This window comes from Pogoniulus pusillus, chromosome 1 (genome assembly GCF_015220805.1).
Source record: "Pogoniulus pusillus isolate bPogPus1 chromosome 1, bPogPus1.pri, whole genome shotgun sequence".
Classification (NCBI taxonomy): domain Eukaryota; kingdom Metazoa; phylum Chordata; class Aves; order Piciformes; family Lybiidae; genus Pogoniulus; species Pogoniulus pusillus.
This window is the reverse complement of record NC_087264.1, coordinates 16,928,098-16,944,043: the sequence shown is the minus strand read 5'-3', so window position 1 is coordinate 16,944,043 and position 15,946 is coordinate 16,928,098. Positions and strand designations below refer to the sequence as shown.

The window sequence follows — 15,946 nt, the reverse complement described above, 5'->3', positions numbered from 1 at the left end:
CAAGGTAAAAGTAATACAGAAACACAACTCCCCTCCCAGAAACCTGAGTCCCCAGGAAGGGCTCTCAACCACCCTTCCACCTTCTCCCACCCTTCTCAACCTTACCCGAGTCTCAAGGAAGAATGGAGGTTTGGCCAGGGGGTTAGGAAGCAAAGTGGATTAGTCAGAGAGACAGCAGAATAAGTGCCTTACCTATGTTTGGATTCTTGTTCTTATACCTCTCAGCAAGCCCATGAATGAAGGAGACATAATCACTGTTTGTTTTTCACAGCCTGTAATCTAGTTCTTCTCACCAAAAGATTCTAGCTAGCTTCAAACTAGCAAGTCATGGAAAATACCCAAATTTTAATGTAGCAAATGAAATGGTAGTTAGGAAAGGTGTTATGGGAAGTAAAAGTCTGAAATAATCCGTTGCATAAGTACTGGATTTTGTGAATTTCCTCTTTGGGTGTCCATCTGTCTATTTGGGATTTTATGTTTAGACAGAGACAGAGTTTTTTGTTTAGACAGAGTCAGAGACGGAAACATGGTGGTTTGCTTTTATTGATTTCACTAATTTGTTCTGATTCCTTCTCATGTGTTCAGGAACTTGTATGGTTCACTGGTTTTGAAACTAGAAACTAGTTTGAAACTGAAAATGCAGTGATATTAACTGCACTAGTTCACTTGCCTTCTCAGTACTCTTTTTAAGGCACAGTTGGTTGTACTAAGCCTGGCGATACTAGTGAAATTTGAGAAAGGAAACAAAAGCATTAGGTTGCCCAGGGAGGTGATGGAGTCATCATCCCTAGAGGTGTTCAAGAAATACATGTACATGGCACTTAGGGACATGGTTTAATGGCCATGGTAATGCTACGTTGACAATTGCACTTAATGATCTTAGAGCTATTTTCCAGCTGAAATAATTCTATGTCTCAATGATTAAGCATTTCATTCTTCTTGGTATCTTATCACTAACAGCATTTCTCTCTTGAGAATAGGAAAAGGAGCCTTTTCCTTGATTGCTCTCATATTACTAATGTACATATAAAATGATTTGCAATTTTGCAAGTCATTTTGCCAGTTACATGCCAGTTAGTTCTGAGTTTTCTACTTTTGTTCTTATACCTCTTCATTATCTGTAGCAGCATGGCCTCATTTTTCAACTTTGTACATTCTTCATGTGATTGAGTTCCAAAAATACCTAAAAATGTAATGCAAGAATAAACCAAGATTAGTGGAACATACAAATGTATTCACATTTGTGCAGTAAAGTCCTGTGTATTTCAAGAATTATGCTAACAGAAATTGAAATTCACTCCATTATATTTAGCTGTAATACCTCTTTTTTGCTGTATAAGGTGTATGATGATATTCTTCTAGACTCAGGACTGGGGGAGAAGAGGTAACATTGGATAGATTTGATAGATTTGTAAATGAGATTTGTTTTGAGATATTATTAACAGAATTTGTAATGAGGAAAGAAAATGGGTTTGGTTTTTTTAGGCATTTTTACTCCTGAACAGCACTTACGGTTTTTGGAATTTTATAAGAAGCTTTCCACACTGGGTTTACAGCAGGAAAATGGACACAATGGTAATCAACTACAACTTCAAACTCTGGAACAGGAAAAGAAGTATATTTCAGTGAGGAAGAACTGTGCCTACAATTTTCCAGTAAGTAACATTATTTTAAGGTTAAATAATTTGTCATGCATATAGTTCGCTAAGTAGGACTGCATGAGTGATTGAGAGGTTATCCTCAGATTGTTAGCTAGATTCTAGATCTCTTCTAGAAGGTTCAAGGTAATGGCTAAATGTAGAAGTTATCAAAAAATGTTACCAGGAAAGATTTATCTTTGCATGTCCTTAAAAAATTATTGACAAATTTTGACTGAGAAATTGCTGTTTTGAGAGGTTACTGCTCTCGTTCATTCCTACACATCTTCTCCAAACCCTTAGCACTAAGACACTGGGAAAACAACTGTAAAACAGAGTCCTTGGTTTCAAACTACTCAGATCTAGGTTTTTGTATTTGGTGTGTGTCACAGTATCACACAGTATCACAGTATCACCAAGGTTGGAAGAGCATTTTAGGAAGCTGAAGATTGACTCTGAATGGTTAGATTTATGTTTTAGTAATCTGAAGTTCGTGTAAAGTCTTTAAACTTACCAAGCATGTTTCTGTAAATCTACATTCTATTTTGACATCCTGCATTAATATTTAAGGAAAATATGTTTGTACCAAGAGGCAGTTACTCTACCTTTTAAAAACATGCAGTCTGTATGTAGGTAGAGATCTGTTGGTTTATTTGAGCAAAACCAAGGTATACACACTCAGTATTACACTGAAGATCAGATCCTTGCTGCTTGCTAAAATCTTTGTGTCAGTCTCCAGTTGCAGCTTTAGCTATTGTATGCAAATGTTACCAACATTTCTAAAACTAAGCCTTTGTAGCTTGTCTTTTTTAATCTCTCTATTCAGAAAAAAACCCAATACCAAAACAACAACCCATGCAATGTCTGGAAGATATGTAAATCCAGTTTAGTTCTCAACTGCAGAATTTGTCAGATGCCTGCGTTTTCACTTGGGCATTAAAAATGCTACACTCCTTTAAAATTGCAACCTATACTCTTGCAAGTGTTTTGCTGGTTTTTGCTCAGTGTTTTTATATGTCAGTCTCAGATACTGTAGTCTTTTAGCTATACAGTTAAAAGAAAACCTTTATCTTACCACAGGCCATGATTGTTTTTGTGGATCCAAAGAACTTCCAATTAGAACTGTATTCTATATTCTTCTGCCTTTGTCATGACCCTGAAGTTCCTGTCAGATATACTATGGCCATAAGCTTCTATGAAGTAAGTCTTCAGTGGTTCATTAGTGATTGCATGTGTAAATTTAATGCCATTTTCTTCTTTAAGCTCGCATTAGTGACTCTTCAATTGAAATAAAGAGATAAAACTTGTTGAAATGATTTTGCTTCTAAAAGATGTTCAGTGTTTTCTAACATCTGTATATAGGATCATAGAATCATGCAGTTCATTGGGTTAGAAGGACCTGTAAGGGACCACTTCTTCCAGTTACTAGGGAACTTCACCTGAGTGCTGTGACTTCTCAAGTATCATAGTCTAAGGCAATTTTTGTAATGTACCTTTTGTAAATTATAATAGACTGAATGTTAACTCTTCTAAGGAACGTGAAATAAAACTTTGGAATGTTCCAGAAGAAATTCTTTTAGGCTTGCAGTTCAGTCTTAAAAGTTTTTGAGAAATGTGAAATAGAGTTAATTCTAAAAGCATGTTTCATGATAGAACTGTTTCTTGACTCATTCGTTATATAAGCATATTTTTAATGTGATTAATGGGAAAGTACACAACTTTAGAAGACTGGTAACAAATAATTGTTCTACATCCCTTCTTTGTATACTCAGAGAGTAATTTCAGATTGAAAAAATGTTTACTGTAAAGTAAGTGCATATAATATGGTTGCTGTAGTGCCATGGAACTAAAGAGTGTTTCACTTTGCTATCTAACTGTCATTTTTTAGGTTGCTAAGCTTTTAAATTCTGGTGTCTACACAATACATAAAGAACTGGTTACACTATTAAAGGATGAGTCACTGGAGGTAATATGTTTTAATTGGAGCTTTCTTTTGCTTGTTAAATCAAGGCAGATGATATTTAATAACTCTGCAATAAGACAGTAGAGTAATTGTTTGAAATGATCAACAACTTTTTATTTCTGTTGCTCAGATGTTTCATAAAGATGCTAGTCTCCTGTGAATAAAAAGGAGGAAAATAAGGAAGATGTTTGAATTTATTAAACCCACATTGAATTTATCAGCTTTTGAAAATACTCATTCTAAGTTGTTTTAATTGCTGTGTGATTTATTACCTTATCAAATTCTGTCGAGGGTTTTGGTTTTGATACCATATTAAAATAATCATTAACAACATGCAAGGCTTTTGCTTGCTGCAGTTGAAGAGGAGATGAAGCAGTTGTGTACAGTCCAAAAGATAAAGATTTATAGAAAGGGTTTCAGTTAAAGGTCTGATACAGAAGCTGTGATGTTTATGAGACAGTGTAGTTCAGTGTACCTTGGTTCCAACCTATGAAAAACATTAATCACTTACCTATGTTACAGAAATTTATGTTTGAAACAAAATCACCAGTTATTTCAGTAGTTGATCTTTTTTGGTTTCTTTGTAGTGTCTTTGGATATGGCAGGGAAAAATGAGTTTTGCTTTCAGGTGCTCCTTTTTTTTTTTTCTTTTGGTAGCATTTGACAGACATTTTAAAGGGAATTCTAAATGTTCATAGAACATGTACCTAGAGTTTATGAAATTTGGACTCATCTGCAAATTCTCAAGTTGCATACTTGAGAAATGAGACTCAGAAGCCACTGGTGATTTTGAAAAATGCCTTAATTTGATCCCTATACAATTGCCTAAATGGTAAGAAAATATTTGATGCTTTGTCTTTTATACACCTCAGTCAGCACTGGTGCAAGTAATATTTAATTACTTACTTTTCTACTCTTATTTCAAGTATTACAAGGTTTGAAAAAATTTCTATTAATATAGGGTATATGTTCTCTTTTAGCAGCTGCAGGTTTTTGTAAAGCATGGAAAATTGCTTCTAAGAGAAAAAGAAATTTCTTTGTTGAGGCTCTTACTTAAGTGTCTACTAAATACAGATCTTACGAATCATAGAATGGTTTAGGTTGGAAGGGACCTCAAAGATCATCTAGTTCCACCCCCCACCATAAGCAGGGACATCTCTGACTAGAACAGGTCACTCAAGGCCTCATCTAACCGAGTCTTTAGCACCTCCAGGGAGGGACCATCCACAGCCTTCCTGGGCAACCTGTTGATGAATGCTGAAATTGTAGTTTGTTTTCCTAAACTGAAGCCAGTAATACTTTTACTACTTCATGCATTAAACATCAGTTTTGAATTCCAGTCCTCATCAGCCCAAATGTGATTGTGAGAGAATAGTATCATAAAAGATGTCTGCAGGGACATCTTGGTTAGAGATAAAATTGAGTACAGTTAATTTACAGATCTCATGCGTTCTGCCTTTCTTTAAACAGGTGTTGGATGCTTTGGTAGGTCACCTTCCTGAAATCCTTGAACTAATGGCTAATGGAGGGGAAAATAGTGGCTCAGAAAGCAAGGTGGGTGCCTTCCTGTTTTTTTAATTTGCTTTGAAAGTGTGGGTAGTAGCAAAGTTGTTTGGTCATAGAATCATCAAATCAACCAGGTTGGAAGAGACCTTCAAGATCATCCAGTCCAACTTATCACCCAGCCCTATCCAGTCAACCAGAACATGGCACTAAGTGCCTCATCCTGGCTTTTCTTGAACTGTATAAAAAGAGGGTTGTGATTAGTTTCTACTTTAGAGGCACAGAAAGTTTCTGTGTTTTGTTTTTTTTTAAAGATTAGACTTAATATAAAAATGTTTAAAAATCCATGTTATTATCAGTAATTAACCACAAATTTGCTGAAGTAGATAACATTTTGACATGCAGTTACTAAGTTAAAACACCCTTTAATGTCATACTAAAGGAGTGATAGCTAATACCTAGATATTTTAAAAGCTTTTGAATATTGACTTGGCAGCTGCTTCTGGTTGGCATTTTCAGACACAATTTCTGCTAGGAAGAAGCTTATTTCCTGAAGTACAGGTGTGGAATTAGGATTTAGGAGATCTGTGGTCAGCTCTCAGATTTGCTAATTTAATTGTATATGCCTGTGGATGATGTTTCTTTCAGTGACTCACCACATGTAAAGTGGAACATAAGAGATCTGCTTCAAGATACTGTTTCAAGCACACTTCCTAAATGTATAGAGAAATTGAGATATTCCAACAATATAAGAGCTGAATAAATTTGTTTTCTTGTATGCACAGGAGTTAAGAGTGTAGTTTAAAATGTGAATTTCAGGTGTTTACAGCTGTAAATTTGTATAACATATAGCAATTGCAGTATCAAACATGACAATCGTTGCCTTCTACTGAGAAAATGTGTATCATTCCTACTAAAATAAATTAGGGAGCTGAGAAGAATAGCTGCAAAGATTGGATCTCAAAGGAAAATGGAATTTATTTAGTCTGAGAGAGAAGACTGGAGAAGGTTGTCATATTAATCTTCATATCTATAAAAGGATATTATAAAGAGAATAGTGATTAATATTTGTTAGGAGGAGAAGCTGGAAATGAAAGTGGATACTGGGATAGCTTTTTGGCTAGTTAAGTGGAATTTACTGCATAAGGGAGAGAATCAGAGAGAGAATCAGAGAATCAACCAGGTTGGAAGAGACCTCCAAGATCATCCAGTCCAACCTAGCACCCAGCCCTAGCCAGTCAACTAGATCATGGCACTAAGTGCCTCATCCAGGCTTTTCTTGAACACCTCCAGGGACGGTGATTCCTGCTGCCTGTGTGTAGATTTATTACCTATTCTGCACAGAAAGTCGTAAGAGATGTGAAGAACCTCCACACAGGCCTCTTCTGTTACTTAAATGAGCAGTGGTGCACACGACAAATCCATGATTCTGCATAATGGACAGGACTGGGCTCATCTGAAAGTGCCAAGAAGCAGATTCAGACCAGAGTATTTAAACCCAATCATTATTTATTTTTTTTAAGAACAACTTAGACTACTATCTACTGGAAACAGTCAGAGTGTAGCTGATCCTGTCTGGGAAGAGAAATTATCTGACCTCTTAAAATTTCTTCCTCTTTTACATTGTTATGATGTGCTTTCTAAGCACAGTAACGTGACCTGCAGCTAGCCAATGTAAAACTATTTCAATATTTATATTTTTATTTCTAGCTGTTGTCTATTCCTGACCTGATTCCTGCATTAACAGCAGCAGAACAAAGAGCAGCAACATCTTTAAAATGGAGAACCCACGAGAAGTTACTACAAAAGTACGCTTGTCTCCCGCATATTATATCAAGCGACCAGATTTATTACCGCTTTCTGCACAGAATGTTGACAATCATTTTGACAAATGTGAGTCTGCCTCTTTCTTTCCCATTGTTTTTTTTTGTTCACACCACCAAATGTTTGCTTTGTATAGCACTTTATTTGTCATATTAATCTTAAATTACTATTTTCCTTCGTATATGGTGTATCAAGCTGTGGGGCTCTTTGATATAAGGCAGAAAAACTGCTCTGAGAACTCCCCCATTTGAGCAGCAAAATTCCAACTGACAGGTGGTTATGTTTCTCCTCCCACTCTTTCCTTGTGCTCATTATCTGAGATCTGCCTTCTTTTTCCTGATTTCCCTCCATACATTATTTTGCACTGTGTTCTGTTCTTTATGAAAGAACACTTTGTTGTGAAAATGAACCATCTTTTAGCACTACTAGTCTGAATTTTTGCTGAATTAAGTCAAGAACAAAACTCTCTGTCGAAAAGAAGATGTTAAGTTTTATTTTCTAAGACCTCTGATTTAGAAGATGCCTTCCACACATGGAATATTTTAAGGCATTTATGAAATAGCTGAATTAAAAAGTTAGGCAGAATAAAGTAGATGTATTGGTTAGAGTTCCTTATTCTCCCTTACATTATGCTAATTATTGCAAAATTTAGAAAGTTAAGCTAATTCTTAGCCATATTTTCTATTTGAAGATTGTGTTCTGCATTTTCAGTCACATTCCTTTAGATATGTTTAATTGTGTTCCCTTTATTTCTTCCAAGAATGTTCTGCCAGTCCAAAAAGCAGCTGCTCGGACTCTTTGTGTTTATTTGCGTTACAATCGCAAACAAGAACAGAGGCATGAGGTTATTCAGAAACTGATTGAACGTAAGATCATTTTTCCTTCATTACTTAGAGATGCAAGTTAGTGTTGACAGAAGATCTGTTGTTTATGGCTGTATTCATTCAGTGTAACTTCTTGCCATCATTGGAGGGATTTCGCTTAGAAGGCATTCAGTTGCTCATATTATCACCTGGCAAAACATATTATGTATGTCTGAGGGTTATATCTGAAGCATATGCCAAGGAATTGGGAAGCAAGCAGTGTGATGAAAAATTGATGCTATGACAAGGCTCCTCCAACTTTCAATATAAAATTGCTTAGCTGGAGGTGCTGCATTATACAAAGTGGAGTTCTTCTGTAGAAGTAAAATTCTACAGGGCCTTCAGCATAAGAAAAGCTGAATAAATATTATCAGAAATTAATTTATGAATGAGTTTGTCACCTAAGTTAACTTTATGGCTTATGCTATTTGTTTTAAAGGTAGGTTAGGAATTTGAATAGCTCCCATTAATAATCCCTAATGTTTACACTGTGATTTGATGTAGGTGTGATGTGGTTTGAAAGGCATACAGTTCAACAGAGTAGCTCGATCACTTGCTGGTTTTGCTTTTTTCATAGGGTTAAACAGACAAATTGTGTTTCTGAAAAAAATTGCATGCTGACAAAAGTGGTCACTGAATTCAGAAGGTTAAGTTTTGACAGAGAGAAAGAGTTCACATAGGCTGAGGTGTGCCTTGTGATGAGTGTGATTACTATCTTTCAAAGGTTTACCTTTGAAATGTTTTCCGTCTGATGTTGAAAACTTAATAGATATTATCTGTGGGTTGTTATTTTTCAGAACTGGGTCAAGGAAAAAGTTATTGGAACAGACTTCGTTTTTTAGATACTTGTGAATTCATTATGGAGCTGTTTTCAAAATCATTCTTCTGTAAATACTTCTTTCTACCTGTGCTTGAACTTACACATGATCCAGTGGCAAATGTGAGGTACTGTATGAAGACTATGTAGCAGTGTACAGGGAAAAAAAGCTTTAAATAACATATTAAGAAATGTTACTACAGGTTTTTGGATTTGTTTATATAGTACAACTTGAATAAAATGGTCTACAAAACCTTCAGGATGGCCTATATTAAATGTGTAGGGGATTATGGGAATGGTGTTAGCAAACCATAGAAGCAAGTCAGTCTGAGTGTTTGCAGAATTGATCGAAAAATCAGGTTTTGGGAGTGAGACAAAGGGGCCAGCAATAGATGAAGGTAGTCATAGAGTCATAGAATCAGCCAGGTTGGAAGAGACCTCCAAGATCATCCAGTCCAGCCTATCAGCCAGACCTACCCAGTCAACGAGACCATGGCACTGAGTGCCTCATCCAGTCTTTTCTTGAACACCTCCAGGGACGGTGACTCCACCACCTCCCTGGGCAGCCCATTCCAATGCCAGTCACTCTCTCTGGCAAGAACTTCCTCCTAATATCCAGCCTGTACTTCCCCTGGCACAACTTGAGACTGTCCCCTCTCTTTCTGTTGCTGGTTGCCTGGGAGAAGAGACCAACCCCACCTGGCTACAGCCTCCCTTCAGGTATTTGTAGAGAGCAATGAGGTCACCCCTGAGCCTCCTCTTCTCCAGGCTAAACAACCCCAACTCCCGTAGCCTCTCCTCACAGGACTGTGCTCCAGGCCTCTCACCAGCTTTTCTTGAGTGCAGAGAGAGAACTCGAACTTCAGTCTCTATTAATTTCCATCTGTTTAAATGTCACTGTATTTAAAACAAAACACAACAGCAATTCTCTGTGATCTAAGCTTAAGAAGTCAGTATAGGTTTTACCTTCTGTAAAAGCTTCTACTTTGTTGTTTGAGTAAATTGAAAGAGAACAGAAAACCATAAAGAAATTTGACATGTTAACCATTTTTAAATAGTGTTTTTTCTGTTATTTCTATATACTTTTTTTTCTCCACTAAATAGGAAACAAGCAATCACTGCTAAAAAGAAAATAATTCCTTTTTTGCCTGATGTGTGTAAGTCATGTCATCATTAACATGTCTGAACATCTAATGCTGCATTTACATAAACACTGTTGGTACATAGATGTGTGTATTCAGGGAGCTTCACTAAATAGTTTTTTTTACCAATTGAAACTGTTTAAATAGACCTTGTGTTGAGTATGAAGGCTAACATCTCAAAGCAGCAGGATCCCAAACATAAAAACTGAGCCATTTTGTGCATATAGGTTAAAAATCATATTAATGTCCTTAAGAGGGCCATGTTGAAACAATAAACTAAGTTTGTATATAATCTGATTAGCTTATTCTTTTTAATTAAAGATTTTAATTAAAAACTCTCTTGATATAATACAGATATTTAATGGATACTTGAAATAACTTGCAGTCCTTTAACTGATGTTAACATTAATTTTGTCATACTTCTTTTCTGGATTGTTCTCTTAACACTTTTTACAGAAGGGATGCACTGTCTCTAGTGGACTGAATTTTAGAAGTCAGACGTGGGTATTTGCTCATGATTGTAAAACAGACTTAGGGAGAATATTAATCTAGCTTTCTGCAGTGTCATAACTCTTTGCTACGGGTGGTTGTGAAGGTTAAAATGTTTTGAAAGTATAAAAACAGTAAGATGAATTTATATAAGAAGTTACTGTTTCTGGCATAGGATTGTCTCTGATCACAAGCCAGTGAAATCTGATGACAGAAAACATCACTATGTATTGGGTTTGAGGTTTTAAAATTTATTCCTAGAGATGAAAAGTATTATTTGTTATTACAATATGATCAAATGCAAATATTTTAATGTTCTTAAAGGTATGAAGTATTTTTATTTAATCTGCAGAGCATTTTAGTGTTAAAGAAACAAACAACAATGAACACATTTCTCATATAACCATTTTAGAAGCAATGCCTAGGAATCAAGGCAAGTAAATTATTTCAGAATAATTTAGGTTGGAAAAGACCTTTAAGGTTGTCGAGTCCAACTGTGAACCCAACACTGCTAGATCACTGCTAAACCATGTCCCTAAGCACCACATCTACATGCCTTTTAAATACCTTCAGGGGTGGTGACTCCATCAGTTTCCCTGGGCATTCTGTTCCAATGTTTTACAACCCTTTGCATAGAGAATTTTTTCCTCCCTGTCACATGTTGCTTGGGAGAAGAGACCAACACTCACTTCGTTATAGACTCCTTTTAGGTAGTTGTAGAATGTGATGAGGTCTCATTTGACCTTCCTTTCCTCCAGACTCAGAGAAATGGAGTTGCTTGAGCTACTTCTCATAGACTGGTGCTCTAGCCTCTTCATCAGTTTACTTGCTCTTGTCTGGACATGGTTCATTGTCTCAATGTCTTTCTTCAGTATCACAGTATCACAGTATCACCAAGGTTGGAAGAGACCTCACAGATCATCAAGTCCAACCCTTTACCACAGTGCCCAAGGCTAGACCATGGCACCAAGTGCCACATCCAACCTTGCCTTGAACTGCCCCAGGGATGACGACTCCACCACCTCCCCAGGCAGCCCATTCCAGTGCCCAATGACTCTCTCAGTGAAGAATTTTCTCCTCACCTCGAGCCGAAATTTCCCCTGGCGCAGCCTGAGGCTGTGTCCTCTTGTTCTGGAGCTGGCCACCTGAGAGAAGAGAGCAACCTCCTCCTGGCCACAACCACCCCTCAGGTTCTTGCATCAAGGGACCCCAAAACGAACACAATATTTGAGGTACAGCCTCAAAGGTGCCCAATACAGGGGTCAATTACTTCCCTAGTCCTGCTGGCCACACTATTTCTGATACAAGCCAGGATGCTATAGACCTTCTTGGCCACCTGGGCACACTGCTGGCTCATATTCAGCCAGCTGTTTCACTTTTTCTAACCTCCAGTCAACTGGGACCTTCCTGGTTAGTCAGGACTGCTGGTAAATGATGGAAAGTTCTTTGGTGAGGACTTTGTTGGCTTCTTCAGTACACTTGGATAGATCCCATCTGGCCCCATAGACTTCATTAAGTATCTCCATTAGACTGCAAAATATTCATCCTGCTCCTTGTCTCTGCCTTTCAGCTTGTTGAACTGGGTACCCTGAGAACAATTTGGTTAAGTTCACTTTGTGTCATTCAGTTTAAAAGCAGGCAAAATTGGGCTTCACAGAAAGGCACTCCAGTAACAAATAGAACTGTATTCACAGTGTCTGAGCAGGAGGGTTTTAAGGTTGACCTTATTTACTTTATATGAATAATTTCTCTTGCTGAATTTACTGCATTTAAAATTGTGTCTTCATTCAATAGAGCAGCTCCCAGCTTCTGAAAGCATTAGAGCCTGTTACTTAAAAAAACAATAAAACCAAACCCAGAGAAATCTTTATGACTTTCAGATGCAGGACTGTAGTCCCAGTCTGTGGAGACATTTTTGATAATCTTACAGTATGCCTGCAAGCAATAATTTCTGAAAAATAAGAGCTACTAACTTAATTATTTTATGTCACATGCTAGCAAATACAAAAAGTAACAATATTAGACATCTGCATCAAAAAGTGATTTTTTTTCCTTTGTAGAATGAAGCTATGCTACTTGTTACCAAAAGTTAAATCTACTCTGAAGATTCCCACTGATAAACATTTACTTCAACAGTTGGAATTATGTATAAGGAAACTTCTATGTCAAGAGAAAGACAAAGATGTCCTGAGTATTGTAAAAAGAGTAAGCAGTTTTCTTTCTTAGCAGCATTTTGTCTTGCAGTTAACATTAAAATTTAAGATGATCAAAGCTGTGCTTTCAATTACTGTTTCAAGAGCAGGAGCCTAAAAAATTGTGTTGCCTATAATGTCATTTTAAACAATTAAAAGAAGATGCAATGCTTACATTGCATTTATTTTCTAGTGACTAGGATTCAGGATTTTGACCAGGCCCTTGACCGTTGTGAAAAAATGGTGACTAAAGATAGGATAAATGGTTGTCCCTAGAGAGCTGTTTTGTTAATCTATGTCATAGAATCATAGAATCAACCAGGTTGGAAGAGACCTCCAAGATCATCCAGTCCAACCTAGCACCCAGCCCTAGCCAGTCAACTAGACCATGGCACTAAGTGCCTTATCCAGTGGTTTCTTGAACACCTACAGGGACGGTGACTCCATCACCTCCCTGGGCAGCCCATTCCAATGGCAAATTACTCTCTCTGGCAAGAACTTCCTCCTAACATCCAGCCTATACTTTCCCCTGGCACAACTTGAGACTGCGTCCCCTTGTTCTGTTGCTGGTTGCCTGGGAGAAGAGGCCACTCTCCACCTGGCTACAATGCCCCTTCAGGTAGTTGTAGACAGCAATGAGGTCACCCCTGAGCCTCCTCCAGGCTTTAAAGTATATAGATAAAGGGTTTGGAGAATTTTGAAATGTTACAAACACCTTTGTGATGTGAATATTCACCAAGAAGTACACCATTGAGGGATATTCATTTCTAGTCTCAAAAGAAGCTGTGAAGTAACTCAGAGAAGTGGCTTCCTTATAGGGCCAGTGTGCAAGAGGGATTGGTTGAACATCTATGTGGAATATCCTGGTTTACTCAGATTCTTGAGTAGTTGTTTTGGGTTTTTTGAGTCTCAATTCCTAGATCTGTTCTCCAGCCATTCAATCTTGTGTGCTTTCCTTTGAGTGTATTTTGAATGCCAAAGAGACAGTCTGTTAGTTCTTTATGGCAAGTCACAGCAGGGCTCTGAGAAAACTCTGCCAATGTTAAACTGCATTTGTGACACAAAAATACAAGTATAGGCTTCAAACGTTTTGGAAGAAAAGACATGTTTTATTTTGAGTTACAACTATTCTAAGCTTCTTATATGGACAGGTTTTTAGCATACTGATATATACTATTTGGATTTTGTTTTTAGACAGTGTTAGAATTGGACAGAATGGAGGTCTCTGTAGATGCTGTGAGTACTTACTAACTTTAATATTTACCAAGTACTTCTCATTTCTTCTCATTTTCACCAGTATTTTATGCTGTAGCCCATTTATATGGACCTACTGTCTGTATCACAAACCTCTTGTTAAGCATTGTGAGAGAGGCATGCATTTGAGGATCTGGAGATGTACACAGGAATGCCAACATGTCACAGTCCCAAATAGTTGAGGAGCTATTGGAACCAGTTAAATGTATCTGACAGCTACAGACTTTAATACTGAATATATTAATAAGTTTCCTTAATTTTAGTAATTGACTTAATTGAAACTATATTCCAGCAACCTTGACCTGAATTAATTACCTCCTTTTTTTTTCTTTAAAAAAACAAATGAACAGAAAACCCAAACCCTTGGTTAGTAATTAGAGTGAAGTGAAAAAACTAGTAAAACAATTATGGTTCACTTGCCAATTCTCATTATGAATATAGTACAGAAAATAATAGTGATGTGATGGTTTGGGTGTTACCTGCCCCCCCCAACTTTAGAAATCACCCAGACTAGACTCAGCAGGCTCTGGAAATTGAATGAAGCTTATATTTACAGCTCAGCACAATATACAAGCAGATATTTACAGTATGTACAGTTATAGACAGAAATATACACAAGGTAAAAGGTAATACAGAAACACAACAGCCCTCCCAGAAACCTGAGTCCCCAGGAGGGGCTCCCAACTGCCCTTCCACCTTCTCCCACCCCTCTCTACCTTACCCTAGACATTGCCTTGTGCCCAAGGAAGAATGGAGGGTCGGCCAGGGGGGTTAGGAAGCAAGTGGATTAATCAGAGAGACGGCAGGTGAGGTTAGAGAGATGCAGCCCACAGCCTGGACAGAGAGCAACTCCCTTATCTATGGATTCTTGCTCTTACATCTCTCAGCAAGCCTATGAGTGAAGTAGACATCACCATTGTTTCCCTTTCACAGCCTGTAATCTAGTTCTTCTCACCAAAACATTCTAGCTAGCTTCAAACTAGCACAAGTATATGGCTTTCTGAAGTTGGAGTGATACCTATTCACCAAGAATCCTGAAGGGGAAGCATTGGCTTTTGAAGTTATCGATGTAGTTGTCTTAACAGCGTCTTCTCTCTGCAATTGTGTTCTCAAAAGGTATTCTAAAGCTAGCTAATATTTCAGAAAGGCAGATACATTCCTTGGTTTTGTTTTGTGTAATGGCTTATCAGTTGTAGATACTCATTTTAGACCTTTAAAAAGTTTGAGTGTGTGTGACAGACTGTACCATTTGAGAAGAACACTTTCATTGATTTAGACATTTGAATTAAAAATATTGGCAGCTCTATTACCAGCATACCTGTGTAGCACAAAAAAAAAAACATTGTCAGCTGCCAATGTGGTATCTTTATAATTAAAATAAAAAGGCATCATTTTAATAATGATATTCAAATGCAAACTTCAAGGTTCCTTCATCATTAAATTCAACAGATTTTGGTGTGATTTTTATTTAACTGATTGGAGGAGTTGTACTAATAGTGGGAGAGAATAGAACTCGACTGTTATTTTGGTCATTTGGAAGCAATGCCTAGTTGAAATCCAATATTTTTTTTAGAGTAATACCTAAGAAAATTATTATTATTTTTTTAAGGAACAATTAGAAAAGGAGAAGCAGCAAAATGAAGGAAGACCTACAAACATTAATGATAAAATGTTTGAAAAGAAGCGTAAGTTTGGGGGTTTGTTTGCATGTTGTTTGTGCATCCAGTATTCTTCTACAAAGGTAGAAGTGAAAGGAGCAGAAAAAAGATGCTTTATATGGTAAACAGAGTTTTAGAAAGTGGCAATCAAACTTTTTTTTCTATATATTTCTAAGGATCTTTGTATAAGATAGCCTCATTTTATTAGATAGTTTTAGTTCTCTAATATTATTCATTTTGGGATGTAATGTAAGTACTCCTCTGTGGCATTTCTGAAGTGTTAGTAGCACTGGATTAGTTACTGCTGTTTACTCCATGATTGTGATACGTTGTGTATTCTTTAATTATTTAAAGTTAAGCTTTGAGAGAAATATTTATGCTGGCTTTTTTTTTTTTTAATCAGGTAGAGACAGTAAAACATCATCACTGTTAGCAAAAAGTATCACTCTCTCTGTTCCGGGAAGCTCTTCTGGTCCCTCAGCAGGTAAGAACTCTTTAAAAAGTTTGGAATGCTTTGCTTTCCCATCAGCAGGTTAAAACTCAGCAAAGCTACCTTTGGTTTTTTGGGGGCCAAGTTTCACCTACTTCACCTAGGGAAAGATTC

At 37.0% G+C, this 15,946-nt stretch overlaps 1 protein-coding gene across 5 annotated transcripts in view; it reads left to right on the top strand.

The window, feature by feature from the left end:
* Positions 1-15,946, top strand: part of PPP4R4 (protein phosphatase 4 regulatory subunit 4) — a 72,711-nt gene that overhangs the window by 48,889 nt on the left and 7,876 nt on the right. For all 5 annotated transcript variants that reach the window (XM_064142344.1, XM_064142327.1, XM_064142314.1 and 2 more), the window contains 11 exons: positions 1,486-1,655; positions 2,718-2,837; positions 3,526-3,603; positions 5,071-5,154; positions 6,814-6,996; positions 7,688-7,793; positions 8,588-8,735; positions 12,299-12,443; positions 13,625-13,666; positions 15,294-15,369; positions 15,746-15,826. In XM_064142344.1, the coding sequence (XP_063998414.1) occupies positions 1,486-1,655; positions 2,718-2,837; positions 3,526-3,603; positions 5,071-5,154; positions 6,814-6,996; positions 7,688-7,793; positions 8,588-8,735; positions 12,299-12,443; positions 13,625-13,666; positions 15,294-15,369; positions 15,746-15,826 (1,233 nt within the window). The remainder of the gene's footprint in view (positions 1-1,485; positions 1,656-2,717; positions 2,838-3,525; positions 3,604-5,070; positions 5,155-6,813; positions 6,997-7,687; positions 7,794-8,587; positions 8,736-12,298; positions 12,444-13,624; positions 13,667-15,293; positions 15,370-15,745; positions 15,827-15,946) is intronic.